The sequence below is a fragment of the Porites lutea genome, chromosome 9 (genome assembly GCF_958299795.1).
Source record: "Porites lutea chromosome 9, jaPorLute2.1, whole genome shotgun sequence".
Taxonomy (NCBI): Eukaryota; Metazoa; Cnidaria; class Anthozoa; order Scleractinia; family Poritidae; genus Porites; species Porites lutea.
Window position 1 is genome coordinate 19,230,356 of NC_133209.1, and position 24,037 is coordinate 19,254,392.

Here is a 24,037-nt window from a genome sequence, read left to right on the forward strand (position 1 = left end):
TGTGTTGTAGCCTGTGCCACAGACGAAACTAAGCTTTGCGAAACAGCGCCTATTAATCCTTGTTCTGGTCCCCACCTGTGTACCAAGATTTGAGTACTCGCCATGATTGGCCTGTTAAAAAAGCCTCTGTCGAATTGCCAGTTGACGACGGGAAAGCGCGCGGAAAGGACTAAACGTTCCCGTCGTGGCTAAATCAGCCTAATAGTGAACAGGACGGGAGAGCAAAGAAGACGGCAAACCTTGTGTGACAAGCGTGACAAAAATTTTGTTTGAAAAAAATTTACCTTAAACTTCATCTTCCTTTAAACAGATCTTTTTGTGAAAGACCAAAAAACATTAATATTTAGTGAAAATTGCGACAAAACATGCAAGTAATAGCCCTGTCATGTTTGTCACACACAAGCGTTTTCCCGTCCCCCACTTTCTGCCGTCCTGTTGCGTACATGTAAACTCACTAATAATGAACTTGTCGAGTTTTTGGTTGTTCGCTCATCTGTATCACTGGATGAATGTCTCGTTATGTAGTAATTGTTTGTTTTTTGTAGTTTAGTGGCTAACATGATAATCGCTCAGTAAGGGAAAAAAAAACAAAGAAAGTTACTAGTTTTATAGGTTGAGTTTGACAGTATGACATATAAAATTCATATTAAATTCGTTTTCGTATTAACTTCCTTGAGTGGTTTAAATGGAGCGAGGGTTCGCTAAAAATAACTAAAGCCTATATGGATATTTTAGTAGCCTGTTCCTCTGTTGACTGTTAGTCTTAAATAACTTCATGCTCTTGTTTGCAGACTTTCCGCGACGCTGAAAGAGGTCTCTAGGTTACGCTCTGAAAGAACCGAGCTGGAGGACCAAGTGGAGGTTTTGCAAAAAAAAAGGTAAAAATCCGATTATTGTTGTTGTTGTTGTTTTGAAAGGTCTTACTTAGACCATGGTTCGAGGTAGGCTAGTCGATCTCTTCGTGCAGATACAGCAATTGTTCACTTATTTCGTTCGAGAAAAGTTTTATCCCATAAGAATTCTCGCCGAATCGACCGTAACTCGTGTTATGCATTTCGCCTCTCGATTGGCGTAATATTAATGTTCGTTCATGACCAAAACATAAATTTAAGACTGCAATTCATCGACTACTTTTTGATATTCTATTGTCTGAGGGTGATTATTGGCCCACTTATTTCAAACAGTTTTGAGGTGCCTGCGTCATCTCATTTCGTTTAATATAAAATTATAAATTTTTTTCTTACTTTTTTTTCCTTCCAGCCATCTGTTAACTAAAATGTATATGAGTAAATGTAAATAATATGCTGCGAGAGTAGCGAGCAGCAGACCTATTTCACTCAGGTAGGTTTTGAAATCTCGCCAGATGTTAGTAGGACATTTTGCCTCGCTTTCGTGTGGTTCAAAAGCACTGCTGATCATTACAACGGTGTCTCCAAGACATTCTTTCTGTTCACGAGCCTTGGCAACCTTTGCGAGTTCTTTGGCCTGCTTTCTCCCTTCTGGTCTTTGATTTTGTGGCCACCCTGTGCATGTTCCCAAGCGCGAGAAATAGAAACAAAAGGTTGTCGGTGCAAAATGTTGACGTCACAATAGCACCTTGACGCCTCAATGCCATCACCCTTCGCGTTTTTTGTATCTTTCCTTGTGTCAGCGAAACCGTTGTTTATGCCATCAAATGCCGATTGATATTCAAGTGCAGAAGGATATTCAGACACCGGTCACTAGACCCAGGTGGACTGAATGAGAACTTTTAGTTTATTTGAACCTCTCTAAGTCAGCGCGCGCACGTAACATTAGGTTAGTTTCTAATTTTATCTGAACGTTACATTTCATCCTATTGACTACTTCAGTTCGACACGAGCACGAACCCAATATTTTTGATAGAGAAAAGAGACACACTACTACTACATCATCTGCTCGGAACTCCTCACCATCCATTTGGAAGCGCTATTATAATTTTTATTGACATTTTATCTTTGCCTGACCTGCCTCGACTAGTGTTCCTGCTTCTTTGCGGGTCAGCACCATCTTATGTATTTCTGTGAAGTAAATAAAGGTTGTTGTTTTTAGCCTAGGTCCGTAACTGTAACCTAGCAACATGCAGTTCATCCCCAGCAAGAAACCGGCGCCGAACGGTTTCCGTAATCATTGACTAATACCAATATACATTTATATATATCTCGTAAATTTTCTTTTAACTGCAGAAAGTACTAACTGATACCATGTTTTATCTTGAATATTATGCACCATGGAAAAAGCTTTACTCAATTACTGCATTGTGTGGGCTTCCAGATAACAAGTCCAACGTTATAACCGCTCAGCCACTCTGCCTTCTCTTAATTATTATGCAGTATAAATAAAGCTTTAGGACCCGTTTATATAGAGAAAAGTTATGCTGGGGAAGAGGGACATTCTCCCAGCCGAGTCAACTTTAGTGAATGTTTATATGACAAAAAAAATGACCCCTTTGCTCGAGCCAACAGCTGACAGCAGTGCTCGTGCATGCTCTGATTGTCTTGCCTTGACCAAGTTGACCCGGCTGGGTGAATCAAAGTGTTTATATGGAGAAAAGTTGGCCCTGCAAGGAGGGTGACCCTACCACCGAAAAAGGGTGAATCAAGATTTTTGTTTCTCATGTAAACAGGTTGCTAAGTTTTGTAGGAAACGTAGGAAGAGTTGGCTCGCCCAGGGTAGTGACCTTTCTTCTCTAAACAAGTTTTCTCCATATAAACGAGGCCTTACCGTACTATAACCAGTGGTCCCAAAAGCAGTTTTTCCTGTTGTTTGAAAAGACATTGAATGTGTTTTGTGAGTCGCACGTAGACGAGTTTTTAACTTTTGATGGTTAGAAAACTCGTGTACGTGACCCTCACTTACGCAATATGACCTGCGGAAAAATATTCACTAGAGGAGCAGTATTGTTTCAACGCATTTTATTACAGTAGAGATCACCACTGTATTATTACATGGAATGTCATTTCAAGGCAATTATTACGCTTTAATTTACTCCTTGGTTAAAATCATCGTTGCTGGCGAGCAGTAGCGAGCAGGGTACTATTCACTTTTACGCCTGTGAAGTTCAGAAAGTTTGTCGGACGTAAGATTGTAGGCATGCGATGTTGGACGGTTTATGATTATCCGGGACATTCTCCTGCTATGTTTGATACCACCTAAATTTGCAAATGGAAGTCCTTTGGCGTCGTTCGGGCTTAGTTGAATTGCTCGCGTAGGCAGCAGCGATCAATTGTGCAGGTTCCTTTTCGGCGAAATTTCCAGGTCCACATTTTACCATGGTGTGCAATACATTATCATGTATTCCTAAGTTCCTTTATAACTGTACATAGTTGAAATTCGCCACTATAGAAACTAGAAGGGAACTGGAGCCGAAATGTGTCTCGCCGTGTCTTGCAATTGTATCTGGGATCTTTACTGGGGACGTGTCGGTCAACTATTGGCCAGTTTTTCCCCTGTCCCTTGTTACAGTCCAAAAGTCTTTGAAAAAGTTAACTAAGTCCGTTTTTCTTCTTGTTTCTAAAGTAGCGAATTATTATGCACTTAAATAAAAAGCTTTTCTTCTGTGTAATCGGTGGACATGAAAATTTTAAGCAATATTTTATGCTATCTGACAACGGAGTACATGTGCCTTGTGAGTGGCACCTAGATTAATTGAATCTTTAAATTTTAGTGGTTAAAAAATTCATCTATGTTGCGCACACATGCACATAGCCCGGAAAAAATATTCAGAAAATAAAGCTTTTCCGTGCATTTTAGTGTAGGAGGGACCTCCACTGCATTGTTACGTTGCAAAAGTTATATTATGCTATCGTCTTCTTATTATCTTTTCTTTTTTTCTGTGTTATATATCCACCCTACAATCGCAAAAGAGTGAACCAAACTTATTGTTTCTCAAGTAAACGGGTCGCCAAATTTGGCGAGGAAACGGAGGAAAAGTTCATTCACCCAGGGTAGCTCGGCTAGTCCAGTGACCCTTCTATTCGGGACAAGTTTTCTCCATATAAACGAGACCTTACCGTACTACAACCAGTTGTCCTAAAGGCAATTTTTCTTGTTGTTTGACAAGACATTGAATGTGTTTTGTGAGTCGCACGTGGACGAGTTTTTAACTTTTGATGGTTAAAAAACTCGTCGACGTGACGCTCACATTACGCAATATGACCGCGGAAAAATATTGACAAGTGGAGCAGTATTATTTCAGCGCATTTTATTGAAGCAGAGACCACCACTGCATTATTACATTGAATGTCATTTCAAGACAGTTATTACGCTTTGGCATTCTTATTATTTACTCCTCGGTTAAAATCATCGTTATTATTGCTGGCGAGCAGTAGCGAAGCAGGTTACTATTCACTCCTGTACCTGTGAAATTCAAAACGTTTGTCGGACGTAAGATTATAGGCATACGTCGTTGGACGATTTACTATTATCCGGGACATTCTCCTGCTGTGTTTGATACCATCTAAATTTGCAAATGGAAGTCTTTTGGCGTCGTTCAGACTTAGCTGAATTGCTCCCGTGGGCAGCAGCGATCAATTGTGCAGGTTGCTTTTCAGCGAAACTTCCAGGTTTATATTTTACCACGGCGGGCAATGCATTATCATGTAGTTGTAAATTCCTTTGTAGCTGTACATAGTTAAATATTGTGTCCTTGTTTCAGTCGAATTCGCCACTTTAGAAACGAGAAGGCAACTGGAACCGAAATGTGTCTCGCAATTGTTTGTTGGATCGTTGCTGGGCACGCACCGGTTAGCTATTGGCCAGTTTTTCCCTTGTCCCGTGTCATTGTCCCGGAAGTCTTTGCGAAAGTTTAACCCAGACTGAGTTAAACCCCCAGTTAAACCTCATTCCGGGTTGCCTCTTGTTTTTCAAGTGGCGAATTATTATGCACTTTAAATTATTAAAGCTTTTCTTAACTATGGGACATAGGTGGACATGAAAATTGTAAGCGATATTTTGTGCTATCTGACAATGAAGTACATGTGCTCTGTGAGTCGCACCTAGATGAATTTTTAACTTTTAATAGTTAAAAAATTCATCTATGTGACGCTCACATGCACATAACTTGGAAGAAATTATTCAGAAATTCAAGCTTTATTAATTCAGCGCAGTTTAGTGTAGGAGACACCTCCACCGTACTGTTACGTTTCAAAACTTATGCTATCGTTTTCTTATCTTTTCTTTCTTTTATGTTACATAATTATTTATCGATGCTGGTCGTACGTCAACCTCGTATGTAAGATCGTAAGCATGCGCAGTTGGTTGGTTCATGATAATCCGGGACACTTTCTTGCGATATTAAGCCCTTTCGCGTCGTCCACAGTTTGTTCGATTTTTCATGTTCCTTGCCAGCGAACAGCTTTGCATGATGCATGATTCTGTTGTGGAGCAACTTTCGCTTTTTCCTGGGCAGACGAAGAATATTTTAACTCCATGGCCCACATTTTACCACACACGCGCAAAGAATGCATTACAGCGGTCAAACGTTTTGCCTCTTTGGTCGAAAAACTTATTTTGTGATGAATGATTTTAATTAGCGGGTATAATTTTTTAGGTTTAACTTAAGTGCGTCTTCACACAGGACCGTTCGATAGAGCGATTTTCGTATGACCTTGAAAAATGGTTTCGGTAAGTGTTAGTGATTTTTTTTATCAGCCGATGGATGAAAAGATCAAAACATGGACTCTTCGTTTCCTCGCTAAAAAAAATCCTAATGTAGAGAAGTTATTGTTCGATTGGCCAATCGTGTTGCAGTATGTCGTCAAAGGAAAGTATCGATTGATTTCTAGAAAGTTCTCGGGCATGAAGTTTTTTCAGCCGAGCGTTCGTTTAACCAACCAAAAGCCACGCGCGTTTGTATCCGTTCGATAAACCAATCAAATCGTTCTATGGAGCGTTTTCGCATGACGTCACGGCGGCCATATTGGTGTTCCAAAACAATGAAACGAAGGCCATATTGGTGTTCCAAACCATTCCTGTGGGAGTTGAACTCTTTTCTTATGTAAACGCTTTCTTTTGTTCCAATAAATTTGCATAGATGTTGGCCACGTGAGTGAAAACGATCTATTTCCGTTCGTTTCTTGTTTCTGTTTTTTTTTCGCCCGTTTTCATTTCAAGGTCATACGAAAATCGCTCTGTTTTCGCTCCAGGCGTCCACATTTTCGCACGATTAACACTTTAATGCACGAATTTTCAAGTGGTCGAAATTTCATCTGCTGCCGTGTGAACGAAGCATCCTAGCATACATACCGTAAAATTCCGAAAATAAGCCCCTCCAAATATAAGCTCCCCAAACCGGTAACGCAAAAAACCCTCCGTTAAATCGCCCCTCCAAATATAACCCCCCCCCCCCCCCCCCGGTTGTTCTACTTGGAAAATTGCCCTCAAATACAAAGTAAAACGGTAAATTTACTTCCAACTATAAGGCTAGCCCAATCGATTTTGAAACGCAGTTTTCTCTCCGTAGATAAGCCCCTCCGAATATAAGCCCCTCCAAAAATAACTCCCTCAAAAAGGGCCTTTGAAAAATGTAAGCCCCGGGGCTTATTTTCGGAATTTTACGGTACATTTTTATTTTTATATTTTTTACTTTGCTTAGTTCAGTATTCCAGCTGAATTCTTATGCAGTATAAGTAAAGCTATAGAATTTCATCTCATCCACAGACTCAAAAGTTATAACCGCATTACAAAACTCAGTTCATCACTCTTGGAGTCAGAGGGTTAAACTTCTTAAGCCGTTTTATTCTCATTATTAAAATTCTTATTATTATTCTTTTTATTCTTTATTATTTTTTCTTGTATTTAGTTCTGAGCTGCAGCAACGTGAATTGGAGGCTATTTCCCACGTGAGAGACAGTGTTCAGATGGTTGAAAATGCGATACTGGAAAGAGATCAGGTAATGGAACGGAGACTTGCTCTTTCAACGTAAATTGTTCACCAAGTACTATGTGGAGATACTGCTCAACAGGTTCATCACATCAGCGCGTCTGTAAAGCGGATTCCAAGGAATTCGCGTCGCTTTTTAATTTTTTCTTTTCAGTTTTTTTCGAAGAAATTTACTCATTTTCTGTCGTTTACGGCGCGCAGTTTGCCATTTATAAGTTCTATAAATAGAGTATAATGGGACAGAGAAGGAATTTTAGGGCGTTGGCCGGGATATGTGAATTTCACTTGAGTTATTTTTAGAGACTCTAAGTAAACGGAAGCCTAATTCCTGAGAAGTCCGCATATTTTGATCAAGGTGTGGTTCCAGGTTGAGTTAAGCGGGCTGGGCGAGCTATTACCAACTTGTCTTGGACTACCGAGTACTACATTTTCCTCCCTTATACACTAGATTAGGAATTTTTAGTCGTGTTATATACTTCATTTAGTTTAAGTTATGTTTTATTTTTATAATAGCTCACTTCGGAAAAAGTGATAGCCTGGGACCCAAACTAGGCGCGCGCGCACTTATTTAGGGGGACACAAATGTAAACAAACATGGCGGAAAGCGAAGTGGAATGTTTCAGCAGGGTTAAAACAGCTCGAAATAGCAAAACGTAAGGTGAAAGTGAAAGAAAAAAACATGAAAATGTGAAGCTGAAGGAAGAAGATGTGCCTGGAGCAATTTTACCTCGAGAAAAACCAATAAAATGCACCGTGAAACAACTTCAGAGATGGCCTCTTAGCCGTGGTGCCAAAACAACCGGAAAGAAAACGCAGCTCGTACAAAGGTAAGGACGCGCGGACCGGGAAGTTCCTGAAATTATTTGTGCCTAAACAACACAACAACTTGCACATCTCGTCATAATTCAAGGTGGCTGCTCGACTTGTGTCCCCAAAAAATCCCATAAATGAGCGCGCGCTTAGTTTGGGTCCCAGTTTATCATTCTTTTCCGAAGTGAGCTATTAATTGTTGTTCTGTACCAAGGTCCGAAAAATTGGAATTCCCTCCCCGCACCAATTACGTGTTCATCTCGCATTCCTTCCTTTAAGAAAAAGATGTTAGATTTTAAGAATTGGCCAAGCCGCACACGCCCAGCACTTATGTTATTTGTAAATATATTTGCATTTGAGTTGGCCTCTCTAATAATCCTGGTGTGGTTTCTTGAGATCTCCTAGCCAAAGAAAATGTAGCTTTAAACCTGGTTCACGGTATCGAAACATGGCAAAGTGATGAGGCGGTGGGTTTTTGTTTTCTCATAGGCTCTTGTTCGCGAGCAGCAGAAAGTTCAGGAAGTCAACAGATTACAAGAGGCTATCAATAAAATCTTGAAAGAGGCTGGCAAAAGAACAAGAGAAGAGGTACGAGGAATGTGCTATAAAATGTTCATGCTTATTTGCTTAGTTTTTTTTGGGTGTGGACGGTTAAGGCCACAGTTTAAAAGTTCTTAGCCAAAGATAGCTGAAGTTGAATTTCTGATAAACTGCAAAACAGTCCATGTTTTTGGGTATTCAAGTACGCGCGAATAGTCAGAAGGTCTGGAGCGAGGCTAAAAACGGAGAGCGAGACTGGGGAGAGACGCCAATTTTTTTCTCTCGCCTCACACGCCTGTTCGCGCGCACAAGACTCTTACGCTACGCTAAACCGATTTTTAGGAAAAAACCGGCTGTTTTGCAGGGTACAGTTTAAACGTTCTTTACCAAAGATGGCTAAAGATTAATTTCAGATAGCTTTCTAGACCGTGGCCGCTTGTCCCTAAGATGGGCCTATATTCTTCTCACATTAATGGAAAAAATATATATATACAAAATAAAAGTGGACATAGACTAGGAAATAAGTTTTCAAGTAGTTTGGAGGGAACGAAAAGAAAGATAGAATCCCAAAATCAGAATTCTGTTGCCAAAGCGCTCAACTTTGTGATCTGTTTAGTTTTAGCCTTGTTTTAGAGGTCTTATTTTTCGCTAGATTTGACTTTTTCGCGTTTGGAATCCTTGTTAGGTGGACGCGGTTCGTAATCAGTGCAATAAAAATATCCAGAAACTCATGGAAGAGATGCATTTCCTGGAAATGGTAAGGCATTTATGCGATACATAATTTCTGCGATATCTCGATAAACAAGGAGCGATACGATACATATCTCGATACAGATGCAGCGATGCGATAAATATATCGATTTATTGTTTATATAAAATATTTCCCCCTCTCCGATTGGCTTAAATCTCACGGCTAATTCTTCATAACCAGCTAGGGTTGACTGAATTTGGAAGTAGCTTGCGATATCCGGAAAATGACGTCGATAGCACAGGGCAATTGCCACAAAAAGGGACGGCAACTGAGAGGACTTGGGGACGAGGCTGCGCTATTTTGGTAGAAAAGTTCATTTCACTGGTTTTACTGCCTAAAATCATGGCGAGAACAGCAAGGATAGGGAGCTTAAGCAACCACGACGACAACGCTACATGTAGTCTCAAGTTAACTCAATTCAAAAGTTCAGGGGCACCCAACGACTTTCTCTTCAAAAAAATAGTAATTTTTTGACGGAGCAAATGTTGCCTAAAAATTTCTAAAGCTCGAGAAAGGCTAAAAAATTCTGGACAACCGTTCTATTCATCTAACATTTTCGTAGTTTTTCTTTTATTAACCTTCGACTTTCGGAGGTTGTAGTTTTCACAAAGGATCTTGTGAAAATTTCGTCCATAAAGACAAATCGCCTTCCAGATCTTCTACTCCATGCCATCGAACTTCCGATTCCATTAGGGTAGCTAACAGTTTCGGATGCGACGAAAATGCCATATAAAACGTTTGAGACGACCAAGTTCCCTGATAAAATAATACTTTTAGGGCGTTTTTTAATGACCAAACAAGCCTCCAATGGTTCTCTAAAGCTTAGAGAAAACCCATGTGAGACACTTACAAACTGATGGAAACATTCGGTCGTTGGTGGCCTCGGGGAAGGTATAATGTGGCCAAAGAATTACGCATTCAAAACAGTTCGACCGGACACTTTGTTCATACTGGACCTTTCATTATTTTTGCTCTGTTCACACGGAACTTTGAATGGGAGGGCATCTTAATTTTCATACGTTTAAGGTGGTTCCGTGAGAACGCACGAAATTTTAACGGGTCGAAAATTCGTCCGGTGCCGTGTCAACGTCAAACTGGCTATTATACGGCTAATGGACTTCAGCGTTAGGTGATCATTAACGGCTTTACACTAAGGATAAAGGTGCATTGTTGTAGCTTTCTTGTGGCCACAAAGCGAATTAATAAGTTTAGTCAGGCATGACGCGCCCATACATGTATAAATTGAAAACACGGGTTCTCAGGTTGGTAAGTAGTTTTTCCTTAATTTAATTTTCTCTCGATTTTGCCCTTTATGCTCTTCCAGAATTGTTCGTGTAGATAATAACATTTTAAAAAAATAACATTCATGTTAATTGAACGATAATCAAATTAATGTATTCGAGTGATGACATCGAAAATCGCCGATGACATAAAAATAAAGATACCGTCAGGCTTGTTGACATTTCGGATCGAAAGACGCTAAGATTATTAAAATTAAGAAGACGCTTATACGACCCAACAACTTCAAACTCGCCGGCCGATCTTTCTCGATATGGCGGAATCCCTTGCCCGGCCGAGAGATAAGAGCTGGATTTTTGAATATTACCCGGTAAATAACCTTTTGTTGTTGTTCATGTCGTTTTAAATGTAGTAAATGCCGTATGAACTTTCGTTTCTTTTCATTTTCCATGTCACATTACTAGTAACGGATTACATCTTTCAACTAATAATTGTCAAGAGAAAATTCCATGGTTTTTTAGTTTTTCATTATTTCGTTTTCTTGGCTTTCACTTGAATTCGGGATACATTGTATTTGTTGCATGGGCTATATGCTTCTGATTTGATGCTAGAGAATAACTTTAAAACGGGCACCAGTTCATTAAGTTTGAGGTTTATAATTTTAGAGCCAGTTTGCGTCGTAATTTGCATACATTCTACTTATCGTCTTAATTTTACCTTTACTAGTAAATACTACCACGGTTCGCTCGCCATGGTACATTAGCGATGTTTTTACGAGATAGTTTTCTGCAGGCTACAAAATACGGGAGGAGTGAAATTCTCTTTATTCACTTTATTACGGAAATTCTAAGCTTCAATTTATTTTGAGTTTAGACACCACAGCTGATACCATCGTGCTGTGCAAATGTATAAGTAAACAATGGCTAGATTTTTTATCTCAACGGAAGTATTGTTTTATCATATCCCTTGAAATTCCTCTGTTAAAAAAATAGAAACCATAGTGTAAGTTCGTGTAACGCGAGAAACTTCTAGAGGATCAGCTCATGGCAGTCATGGGCAGCTCTAACGTCACGCTTTTGTATGAAGGTCTTTTTCGAACTTCTGTCGATCTTATCCTGTGTGTTTGCCTTTGAGCGCCTTTGATATGAAAAGCAATGGCCACTGATCAAATGCAACTGTAGCCTCTAATGTTGTTTTGGTTGGAGTATAGGAATAGGCTTCCTACAATAGTTTGTCTTACGATCAACTTTCGGTAAACAGGAAAACAAGTCTTTTTGGGAAAATGTTTTTAGCATTTATATATATCTCAAAAGTAGCGATTGCAATGGGGCTCAAATTTTCTCTTGTTCATCACATAAGCAAAGTATCCGACAATTTGAAATAGCAATTTCAAAAAAAAAGTTCAAGCAAGATTCTTCTTTAACGGAGCCAGGTGACGTTGGTTTCTACCCTCTTTTTGTCTGATCGTTATAAGATTTTGGGTATTGCCCGCCCTCCCTTGATAACCTTCGCAGCAGGCGCTTGGAAGTAATATGTTTCCCTTCTTTCTTTCGCCCATTTCTTTCAAGCGCCTGCTTCGTCGCTTACTCCCCCGAGGGAAACTTGGGTAGAGGTCTTCCGCCGAGCCCTTCAAACCGTGACCCAAAAATCGTTCATTTCACTGTCCTGTTACTGGCAAGAGACCTTAATTCATGACCCAGATTTCGTCTATTATAAGTAATAATGTTCTTTTTTTGTTCGTGGAATTAGTTTTTTTAAAAAGGCTTTTAGGATACCCTCTTCAAGATACTGAATAGTTAAACTGTATACCCTGACTCAAGACCTTGGATACCGTACCCTGTTCAGTAGTCTCCCTCACTCCCTCGCCGCCGTTTTCGTCTCGTCACGCGATACTCCTTCCTATGTATGATGTTGGCGTTGAGTGACAAAACGGCTGCAAGGGAGATTACCTGTTCAGCTTCACATAGCCGATTAGTCCAAATAAGGGAGTCCTTCCCCTCCATTGGGGTAACTTCCCATTTCAACGTTGGGACAGGGGAGGGGTTGACCGTGGACCGTTGACCGTTGACGTTCCCTGTTTGTAATCCATGTTAATTTTGTTCGTCGTAAACCTCCCACGAACCTTCATAGTTCAGTATTCCCTCCTTGTTTTTTTTTTTATACTTATAGCCAAACTAATATTTCAAGGTCCCCCTCAGATTTAAGATAAATGTGTTCGCTGTGAAGTAATGACATACCATATCTTGAAAGAGCTGTGTCGTGTAACGATGATTTTTTTTTGATAGGAAGGAGCCGAAAAACAGGCTCAGTTGGAAAGATCACTGAGAGAGAAGTCTGCTGTGGAAAAAGAACTTGAAAAGGTGAGAGACAGCCATTGTTGAAGTAATATATCAAACACGAGATGCAGTGTTTCATCACCAGATGAAACACCGAGAAGAGAGTTGAAAATACGACGCGCAGCGGAGTATTTTTGACGAACTTCGAGGTGTTTCATCTGGTGATGAAACACTGTGTCGAATGTTTGATATTTCTTCTCAAACAAAATCATTTTTGAAGGAGAAATTAAGGATGCAAATACTAAGCAGTGTTTCATCCGATTTCCAAACACTCATTAAACATTAATTTCCTTTGTATTTTCTTAATGAATTATTAATGAGTTTGAGAAGGCTGTGGGAAAGACGTTAATGTAACCCTTTCACCGCTAATAGTAGCCAAAAGAAAAACGTCTTAACAGAGTCAAATCCTTTTGTTAAATCCTAAAACATAAATAGTATTCTTCAAAAGTACGGCCAAAGAGGTTTAATTTGAATGTTAACACCAGAGGGTTTCACCCGCAGATCGGTACATGCACTAGGCGACAAGTTGCGGCGACAAATCGCTCCGAGTGTACTAGAGAATTTTTGTGAAAATCTTTGTGGCTGCAAAAGAATTTTGTTGCCGCAACAAGTCGTACAAATTCAATCTGATTTGATTTTTTGCGACTTGTTGCAACGTCAAAATTCTGTTGCAGCGACAAGGATTTTCACACAAATTCTCCAGTACACCCGAAGAGATTTGTCCCTGCAACGTGTAGCCGCAACGTGTTGCCGCAACTAGTCGCCGAACCTGTACACACGGAGTGGTCTGTCGCCGCGACTTGTTGCTGCAACTTGTCACCTAGTGTGTACCGATCAACTACTGACAGATAACCTGTTGAAAATGAGTTCTGGGGCTGAAAGGGTTAAGGATGAGAATGGGAATCAGTCAAGAATATTCCAACAGCTTTAACTCGAGGGTAGTTTCTTTTTGTTGCGGGTGGATACGATCACATGGCTGGCACAATCTTGAAAAGTCCTTGAATTCAAGTAAGGTCCTTGAAAAGTACCGGATTTAATTTATTAGGTCATGAAAAGTCCTTAAATTCACCACGTTTTCTACCCCAGAAACCGTTTTCTGTAAGATTGTATTTACTTGAAGATTCCTCGAAATAGTTTTGTGGATGTGTCTTTCTCGGAAAGTGGCGTTCGTCAAGCGAATCGACCGTACCTACCGTTCTTACCAAAGGGTTCGTACAGAATTCTTAAAGAAGTCTTGAAATTTGCCCAGCTATTTTCCAGACCTGGGAAAAAGTCTGGAAGAGATGAAGTGTGGAAAAAATGCCAAAAAGTCTGGAGTTTTTTTCTTTTTTTTTTTTTTTCAAATCTACAACAAGTGCGTTATAAGTTTATTTTTTTTTTCGTTTTTTTTTTCAAGTCTTATTCAACCTCTTCCGTATGTTTCCAGCGCACCACGAAAAAAGCTTGGTTCCTACGTTTTAAGGTCTCTGTTGATCACCTGTTTGATAACCTTGAGACTGGAGAAAGAAATTATTGTTTTGGAAAAAGTTCTGGAAAAAGTCTTGAATTTTGAATCCAAAAATCTGTGTGAACCCTGTTACCGGCTCTTTGCGTGACATCTTTTTTTCGTTGGTTTTTTTTCTCAACCCATTAGTCCCTCATGCTTGCAGAGATGGTCGGTATAGAGAATAAGACGTTTTGCAAGATTGTATCGTTTTTATTGCTGGTATAATATGCATCGCATTTTCCGTTCAGTTATACCAAGAGGGCCCTGCCGAAATCGCACGAGCTGGAATGACATTTGATGAATTACAGAAACGGGCCGGTCAAGCCGAAAGAACCCGGGACGAGGCTTTGCGAAAGGTGGATGGCCTGAATTCCACGCTCAAAAAACTGGAAACAAGGTGAATATCCCCCGAAGGGGAGGTGAATAGTGGTGGATGGTTGTAAATTAAAAAGTTTAACGTCACCTAGTAGTAACTTTATTTACCATTTAAAAACATTTAGGGGATTTTGCGAAGTGCATTTTTACGTTTTTGTTGCAAATTGAGCATGGCATTCATTTTCAACCCACCAAAAAACACCCACAAGCCAAAGTTCGTCTCTTTCTTGGTATTTGTTGGTACGACTGCTTCATAATACATTAAAAACTGCATAATACATTAAAAACTGGCGATTCAAAACCCGCATTTTCCCAAAGAGATTCTAACATGTGTGGGTATGTAAGTCGTATATAAATTAGCATAGATCTAGGCTATTCAGGTCCTTAAATAGGTTCTTACTTTCTCAAAAAAAAAAACATCGTAGCTAAGAGTTTTTAGTGGTATTCAGGTTATTCCTTGTATAAATTTCAGTTTACACACCAGATTAGTATTTATTGATTGGTTCCATTGTAGTGTTCAAATGCACTGAGTGAATGAGTGATAAAGAAAAGAAAAAGAAAAAACGGGCGCGCGAGAAGGAGACACGCGTGTCTCCCTCGCGCGCGCCAGTTCTCTCTTTCGCCCACTACTTTCAAGCGCCTACTACGCAGGCTAGCAGCTCCCATGCATTTATACCAGTCGTTCTCTCGCTTTTTTTGACTAGGCATGAACAAGAGAAATCACAGGGTGCCTCCGAAAGTACCGAACTAAGAAGAAGAATTAAACAACTGGAGGAAGAAAACGAAGAAATGTCAGATAACAGACTTCAATTAATAGGTATAATACTTACTAAATGAAGTCGGCTAACGTACTGTTTAACAGCTAAACTCTTTTAGATATCAGGGTTAGCAATAACGGCTTAGGGCCTGTTTACATGGTGGTGAGGGACCCCAGGTAGGTGAGGTAACCTGCTTAGGTGGGTTAACCCGCCTGTCCATATGATCTCTCATTTTAATTTGATCATGTTTACATGATAGGTGGGGTGACCCGCAGAATGTTACCTTACCTATCTGGGGTCCCCCACCTCCATCTAAACAGGCCCTTAGACCGCGGTTTTCAAGGTTGGTCAATTCTGTACTAACGTATTAATTAGCGCCTTTACCCATACACAAAATGCTCCGGATCATTTTACGTTTCTGTGAAACTGCCCACCTACCCCTCCCCTAAACCAACGTTAACACCTAGTTCTTACTTAGGGCAAAATGTTTGCTTTGGGGAGGGGTAGGCGGGCAGTTTCACAGAAACGTAAAATGATCCAATGCTCCTGTAGAGTTACGAAGAAGATATCAAACCAAATAGGCCATTTCCGAGTTCCCCCGGGCCTCTGTTTCAAAACGAGGGTAGGTGCTCAGTCTTTGATATGGAAATCATTTTTCATTCTCATGCAAATAAAACTCATTTTCATAAGAAGGGTTGTGCACCTAGCCTAATTTTGAAAGTGAGGGTTTTTGGAACTCGAAAGTGGCCTATTCACCAAGGAACACTAACCATAATAATGAATTGGTGTTTTTTGCAGGTATATCATTAAAACTTGAAAAATTGGCCCTATAGTTTCGAGTTTTATTTCGTCTTGCAACAGACGTCATGACGCATTTTCAGTGCCTGAATGTAGTCTTAAATAGCAAAACATTATTTTTGGAATTTCATTCATGCAAAAACACGTTTTAGCTTGTTATCGTGATAATGTGACATAGTCCCTTTTAGGGCTTGATTAACGTTTTCAGGATTTCTAATATTATAACCTGGAACTAGGCTCCGTAGTGGGTTGAAAAGGCAAAAAACGGAGTGAAACAGCAAAAATGGTGGACTGGGGAGGGGAAAGAGCGATACCACCCTCCTCCCTTTCAAGACTTACGCTCGACTCGCTTCCCTTGCCGATTTCTTTTTCGCCCTCGCCGATTTTTGTCTCGCCATTTTCCCCCCACTGCGGAGCCTAAACCTTGTGAATTGTTTCTTAACTTTCAGATGAAATAGACAAACAAAAACGTGAAATTCTCTCCGCTAAACAAGCTAAAGAAACTGCTGAGCATCAATGTGTCACAGAGGTATTTTTTGCAATCATTTTGTGTTTTGTTTGCTCTTTCGAATCCGTCTGTCTGTTGAGCTAGCTGGCTTTCTTCATTTCTTTTGTTTCCACCCCACCAAAAGGCCGGGTTGGCTGGGTGGACTTGTTATTCGGAGGCCCCGAGTTCAAGTTCCGCCCTAACCGTAAAGTCTTTATTGGTTTGTGCGCAACGGGTGTGTCGTAAGGTTGGAGAACATGTTCACTTATATGTATTACCATCATTTAGGTTGCATCGCTAAAGCAACAGCACGAGTTACGTGAAAGTGAATTTGATTCACGACTCCGAAACATAGAGGAGATGAACAGGCGGGCGGTGAATGAACTCAGAGAAATGCTGACGGCGCAGCAGAAACTCGGAGCACAGTGAGTAAAAATCACATCCTGTTTTCATTTGTTGGCTATCAAAATTCTCTAAAAAATTAACGTTAAAAGTAATGACGGGATTGCTTTGTGTTTGCAGAAGTGCCGCTCTATACTTTCTCGACCAATCAAGGGGAAAAACAAATTTTATTGGTGCATGCAAAAGTTCTTTACTTTGACTGATTGGTTCATTTGAATGTTTTCAATTGTGTGGCAAGTGATTTCGTAATTGCTTTGTTTTTCCATTGCTATAGTTTGTGATTGGCTGAAAAATCTCGTGTCACATTCTCAACCAATCGGAAGGTAAAGCCATAACCAATCGTGACTTGCTCGACTGTGTTTTCCCGCGCTTGTTCGCTTGGTACCTGTTACATCTAGGCTACTTAACATTTACATGGGGAAACCGCAAATTCCGGTTGGAAAACCAAAAAAGTCGCTTAAATCCATTATTTTAGGAAGCTTCAAAAAATTTGGCCATGATTTTAGGTGATCCAAATCTTTCTACCGTTTTAGTGTCTTCAACTGATTTGGATCTACTTCTTGTCCTTCTGCCACAACGTTAAGTTTAATTTTTAAATGTCTTTGCACTAGATTTCCAACCGGTTTCAAACCGGATTCGCGTTAGTGGTGAAAACTCGGTTCCTGAAAGGCCCGATAACGCTAACCAGGATTAAGTTTTTAATCCTCAATTGTATTTACCTCTCTTTAGATTATAGAGATTAAGAATCACGTTTACAGAAAACGGCAAAGTCAAATTCAAGTTGACGATTGTATTTAAAAATACTTGACAGATTACTTTTCATCTCAATACTCTGATTGTATGTGATCGGTCTTGAATTTCGTCGCTAATAGTTCTCTAACTGGGGGCTATTGGTAGAGCTAAGGTACTTTATAAGCGGTAATCCGGTCTTGTTGATTATATTTATTTGATAATTTCAAAAGGTTGACTGATTTTCTGATGAAATATTTAAGTTATTTAAACTCGCGATGTTTTTAAAATGAAAAGGAAAAAAAAAACCAACGACGAGGATGGGATTCGAACCCACGCGTGCAGAGCACATTGGATTAGCAGTCCAACGCCTTAACCACTCGGCCACCTCGTCTCTTACATTCCACCTGCTATCTACAGCTTATAAATTACTGGTTTAGTGACAACTGACAGTGCTTAGTAAATCCTTAAAAATTCAGTTTTTGCTTTTTTTAACTGCTGAATTTAAGCTTTTCATCCAGGTATTTTGTGCGTCTTTTGCCTATATGCTGTTTATAACAAATCTCATGTTTCTCGCAAGTTGTACCTAAATTCTCGTCACCTGTCGACTTCCGCGTCCCATTTTTGGACTTTACGTGTCTTTGATAAATATCGTTGTGTGATGAATAAAAATAATACACTGTTAATAAAAATTGAAACAAGTTTACAATCTAACTTGTACTACAGGTGGAAAGAGGAATCCAAAGCGGTAACTCATAAGTTTGAGCAAACGGTGAACGAACTAAGGTAAGTCAATGTTTTGGGTCCGTGTACTATTTTAAAATGTTAGGCTTTTTATAAGACTTAGTTTTCGTAATTGCCCTTTTTCTCCCACCTAGTATGAGATGCTTGCTAAGTCGATGAAAATTTCCAAGGCAACCGATCTGGTCGCACGGTTTTTTTATTATTATTATTAAATCGCTTTCTGTCAGAACGTTGCGGAAACCTATTTTCTTAACATTTGCAGATGCAAAGATTATAAATCATTTTTGAAAAAGGAAAGGTTTAGTTCAACCCTTTACTCCAATCATTCACAGATTCAAATTCATTTTCAGGGTATTTTAAGGCTTAGATTCAACGTAAAATATTGGCCACGTGTAGAAATTAGGGTGAAATCAAATACTACACACTTTTGTGCCTTCATATTTGAAAAAATACCATCTCCCTTAGGTTCTTAAAGCGATCTTCCTTAAGGCCCGGTTCAGACGCCGAACTTTTCATGAGCCGAACCTAATTCAAATTAAGGCCTACCCGAATTATTTAGACTGGCTGAATTGATTCAGACACAGATCATGATATCAGCCGAACTAAATTTAAAAAAAAACGCTGTCTTCGTTAAACATCTTGCAAAATATGTTATAATTATATATGCGCCAGGTTCTACATATGAAAAGTTCGGTGTCTGAATCAAAGCCGTCCCAGAGTCGCTCAAAAGTTGAAATTCCCGGCTGGGATAGGGGTAAAGAACGGTTGAGCCGTTTCGAATTGAAATAGGCGTTGCTAATTTATTAAGACGCCGAACTTTTCGTGTATACACTACTTAATTCAATCTGTTCGGTTCGGCTCGTGAAAAGTTCGGCGTGTGAACTGGGCCTGAGTTTCTCCTGGTTAAATAAGCGCTGTAATCATAGGGATTTAAAGAGTTGTAGAGAAAGATCACCTTAAATGTAAACTTGTGATGTTAAATCAGCCTTATGGCTGGGCCAATACAATACGCGCTATGGGAGAGAGTGGAGGAGGCTTGGAACCAAGCGCGATAGCGCGAGTCCTTCCAGGCGAATTCTCCTGACTAAGATCTAGTTTTGTGGACTTCATCGGTCTGTAGTTATCAGCAACTTCGCTGTTTTTACCTTACCAGACAAGAAATTGGCAAGCAAAAACGAAGAAATGATGACCTTAACAGTCAGCTGAATGAGGAACGAATGAGGCGACAAGAGGTACAAGTCGTGAAGTATTTTAAAATACTTTTGTTTCATGAAATCAAGCCTTGTGAGATTCTTAATTGTGAACTAAACGACGGGAAAGTTACATGATGTCCATTGGGTTTCCTTTGTTTTTTTTCGGTAGCTGTTTAATTTCAATTGCTATTTTTAAAAATATAAAAACCCGCAGTTCTAAAGCCGCTAAAAGGTGTATTTGACTAAGCACTAGAGATGTCTTCACTCTGTGCTTGCATCGTTCAATTACGGGTGTCAATCATCATAGCATACGCCCAAAGAAAATACGGTTTCGCAGGCGTTTCACCAAACTCAATTAGGTTCCCTGTACATGTGCTTATGCCTTGCCTGTAAACATGGGGTGCCTTATCTCACTTGCTGCATCGCTCCTCTCAGAGTCTAGTACACCCTTTCTGTCTCCAAACAGTACAGGCTGTTCGCATAAAGAGCCTTTCAAGCACTCCTGTATTGAAGAGCCAGTCATTTTCGCTGTCGAAATACAAGGACGGAGTTGCTGCTCGATTGCTATAGCGAATAATGAAATTCTTTCTGATTTCTGGCTTGATCTCAATAGCTGGAGTCCAGGCTCTCTGCGTCTAAGGTGTCCCAAGAAAAACTTCAAAGTATGGTCGTTGACGCTGAAACCAGGGCAGATGCTGCCAGCTCTCAGGTAAGTAAATTAACTCCCAACTTTTTATTATAGACAGCTAGACGCGGTGAATGCGAAAATCCAATATCTGCCAGACGAGGGAGAACGCGTGGAAAAGCCATTAAGCTTTTAAGTAATTGTCCATTTAACATCTAGCCGGGCAGAGTGAAAAATCGATTAAAAAGTTTAAACTTTTAATCATTATTTTTCAATTAAATCGTGGGTTCTGATTGGACCTAAATCCAAAATCGCCGAAAAAAAAAGTAAACAAACGAACAAAGAAAATCCAGCATATCTATGCGCCAATCAAAAGTTAGAGAGAAAAAAGTGCCGCACGAGCGACCCAGTTGAGACGCCATCTTGGATCCCTAATTTCGAGCTGTTGAGGAGTTTTTCTTCTGCTTCTATAATCTTGTTAATTTCTTTGTAATATCCACAAGTTTCATTTTATTGAATACAAATATATATTGTTTATCGCAAATTGAGACTATTTATGAATTATCGTCGGAGGGATCGCCCAAATACCCTTCAGCAAGGTTTGCTACTGTCCTCAACACGACGCGTGGGGATTTGGACTAGTGGGCCCAAAACAGTTGTTTTCGCTATCGTATCAGGAAACGTTTCACGCGATTTTCAAACTGAAACATTGTCATTTTTAATTGCCAGGTAACAACTCTCCTAAATCGGGAGAGGCAACTTTTGCAGGAAAGAAAACTCGTTAACCGAGAGTTCGAACGACTTAAATTAGAAAAAAGTCGACCTGGATCTAACAGAATTCGGGAGCCTCCTCAGCGACTCTCTGATTTGCTGAGCACGCCAGGCATAGGCGTAGTTATGCATGAGCCCGCAGTTCGATTGGACCTCATGTCTCCAAGAGATGATGGCGGTTATTCACGAGAACTTGACGGAATTGGTTCACGAAATATTTTCAATGGATTAGCAAGAGACCGAGTCATACTTTGACGTAATGGAACGTTTTAGCTTAACCTTCGACCTTTCTAGCCCCTTATCCAAACTTTGGACGGTGTATTGTGGTGCCAACCTTCAAACGTGTGTGTGAAAAGGCAATTCATTTATTCATGTCATTTTGCATCAAGTACCAAATGCTTAGTCAAGATTTCGATTGTGTTATTGCTGTTTAACCCTCACTGGGATTTATTTACTTGAAAAAGAGAGGGAAAATGAACTAAATTCTGGTAGCTGTAGCAAAATGACCGCGCTCGTAAAAACTCCCACTTGCATAGATTGGCTATACTAAGGAAAGGCACGGAGCAGTACCTCTATGTGAGCTGTTTAACATTCCTTCCTTTCTTGTGGTTCTGCCGGAAGTCAGTCGAATGAACATGTGGACAATAGGGACATTTTTGCCCCTCATGAAAGTAGTCATGTTTGTGTTCTTGGAGACGAGCCACCTCAATTATGTGTGGATGGGTCGTACTGACAGCCATACAAACAACCCCTATCTGCTGATTTAGTTGGACACCAGGTTTTGGGCTGAAAATTTGGCGAGAAGTGAATCCTTTGTGTGCACCAAGCCTACATTACTGACAGCACAGCACAGGAAACTTTGTGTCGCCTCCTGAATGAATCCAATCATGCACTTGGGGTTTATCAAAGTCAATGGGGGGCTCACTGGCTGAATATATCTTAAAAGTGTTGTAAACGGACTTAACATAGAAATCCTTTTGTAAACGAGCCCTGTCATACACAATCTCTCGTTATTGATCCTTTTGTATGTGTTGACGAGCAGTTGATGAGGTATGTGTATGTGTCTACACGTAGTTGGATAATTAGTTATTACTGCAGAAATGTTTATTGACCTTTCGCTCTATTGTACGCGCGTGAACGATTTTATTATATTCTCTTTGTAGCAGTAGTTTTTTTATCAACCAGCGAGTGAAAAATGTTACAAAACTCTAATTTATTGTAAATAAAAGTATTTCCTTATTTATGTCCTCATTATTTTAATATTTTAACTCGCCTTCGTAACTGTTTGCTTATCAGTTCAGCTCGCGCTTTTTCCCAAATAGCTCCTGAACCTTCATCACCGATGATTACAGAAGAAAGAAAAAAACAAAATGGGCACTGTCGTCAGATAACATGACTTCATTTATTGCTTCTAACAAAACGAGTAGGGGTGTTCTATCAGTTTCAAAACACGTGGTTGGTTGAAGTAAAAGAAATATATAATGTAATAATGTGTCCATTTTTACCTTTGTTCATAGCGGTTTGCGCTTGCCATCCTTCTCCATGAGGTCATTTTCAACTCTAACCTTGTCGCCGTTAGTGCCGTTTTTCGTCCACCTTTACATTTAACAAAGGAGAAATTCTAAGTTGTTTCCGTAAAGTGAAACAAATTTATTATGGTGGAAGTGCTCTTAGCTTCTTTAGTTAGTATATGACACTCTACTAAAATAATTTGCAGCAAGTAAAACAAATATAACTTAACATTATTAAAAACCCAAACCGGCTGGAGGCAACCGGTTTTCTATTTAGTATTTTCAATGGTATGACCGATGAGTTGAACGAGAATCACTACCAGATTAATGATTAGAGAGGGAGTCCTCTGGCGAGCTCGGGACCGCCGGGGTTGCGAGCTTGACTCGCTGACCACGCGGCCACGCTGCCCCTGAAACGTATCGTGAACAGAAAGCTTCAGTTAAAGCTTGCAAATATTATAAAATGTCTTTCCGTCGTGCTTAATTTCAATTGACCACTCCAGAAAATGCCATAACATACCATAATGCTCTTTGTTTGTCCCCCCAAAATTTTGCATAAGCATTGTTTTCAGTTTGCCTTGGGGCCATTGTAACTCTCAAGGGAAACTGAAGACAATGCTTGTGCAAAATTTTGGGATGACAAACAAAGAGCATTATGGTATGTTATGGTATTTTCTGGAGTGGTCAATTCCTTGTTCTTCTATCCTGTTCAGCTATCCAGTACATAATGAACATAGCCTTAGTGGGTCTCCCTATGAAGGGTAATCTGGATTCCGAAATCCGGTAAAATAATGCTTGTGGAATTCGAAATCCTGGGAAATCAGCTCAGGGAATCCGAATCCCGACAATGATTGGAATATACCAAGTCCCACTGACAAAGAATCCGGAATCCAGTGCCTGGAATCCTGAATTACAGATGGCCAGTTCGAACATTATACGTTTCTGGGAAACTACCCACCTACCCCTCCCCTGAGCCAACATTAACAACGCGTGTTTCCTGTTGCTCAATCACTCCTATATGACACTTCTTTCGCAACAGTATAAGTTGCCTGCTACACAGCCGTTTTTAGTGTCGCCGCGCAACGCTTCTCCCCACTTAGTGGGGAGGAGCGTTGCGTGACGATACTAAAAACGGCTGTGTAGCAGACTGCAGTATAAGCTGCTTATTTAACTGCGATGATCTTCTCTATATTTATTTCTTCATCCCGCAGTTCAAATATATGACAGTCATATACTGTCCTCCCTTCAAAGTTTTGTTTGTGGCTGTTGTTGTTGTTGACTATCGTTTTTTTTTTGCCCCCAATAATCCAGGATCGAACAAAACAAAACAAGCAACAACTAATAAACAACACATATATTACCAAAAGATCATTTGTTGGCTTCGTTGTTCCTGAATTGCATTCATGTACGTGAATCTGCGACGAGACTGTACCGTTTAATATTCTGACCGTTTATCCGCTTTTCTTCCAGAGCTGTGTATATAATACGTGTGAACTCTTGTTAGCCACCTTAATAACTATAACCATGAAAGTGAATTCCAGTTTTTGTTTATTTGTCTGGGCCAGTGTATTCTGTGACTCC

The 24,037-nt window shown here is 40.0% G+C and overlaps 1 protein-coding gene and 1 non-coding gene across 2 annotated transcripts in view; one reads left to right on the forward strand and one right to left on the reverse strand.

Annotated features, from left to right (window-relative positions):
• The window catches only part of LOC140947418 (sodium channel and clathrin linker 1-like), a 35,631-nt gene extending 13,443 nt beyond the window's left edge, over nt 1-22,188 (forward strand). The window contains exons 13-25 of the mRNA XM_073396510.1: nt 792-878; nt 6,821-6,911; nt 8,201-8,299; nt 8,937-9,008; nt 12,527-12,601; nt 14,312-14,460; nt 15,143-15,255; nt 16,444-16,523; nt 16,770-16,906; nt 18,339-18,398; nt 19,510-19,588; nt 20,163-20,258; nt 20,904-22,188. Coding sequence (XP_073252611.1) covers nt 792-878; nt 6,821-6,911; nt 8,201-8,299; nt 8,937-9,008; nt 12,527-12,601; nt 14,312-14,460; nt 15,143-15,255; nt 16,444-16,523; nt 16,770-16,906; nt 18,339-18,398; nt 19,510-19,588; nt 20,163-20,258; nt 20,904-21,200 — 1,435 coding nt within the window. The 3' untranslated portion in view covers nt 21,201-22,188. The remainder of the gene's footprint in view (nt 1-791; nt 879-6,820; nt 6,912-8,200; nt 8,300-8,936; nt 9,009-12,526; nt 12,602-14,311; nt 14,461-15,142; nt 15,256-16,443; nt 16,524-16,769; nt 16,907-18,338; nt 18,399-19,509; nt 19,589-20,162; nt 20,259-20,903) is intronic.
• Trnas-gcu (transfer RNA serine (anticodon GCU)) lies at nt 17,925-18,006 on the reverse strand. Its single transcript has one exon. It is a non-coding gene; the product is annotated as a tRNA-Ser (tRNA).
• Nucleotides 22,189-24,037: the final 1,849 nt, after the last annotated feature.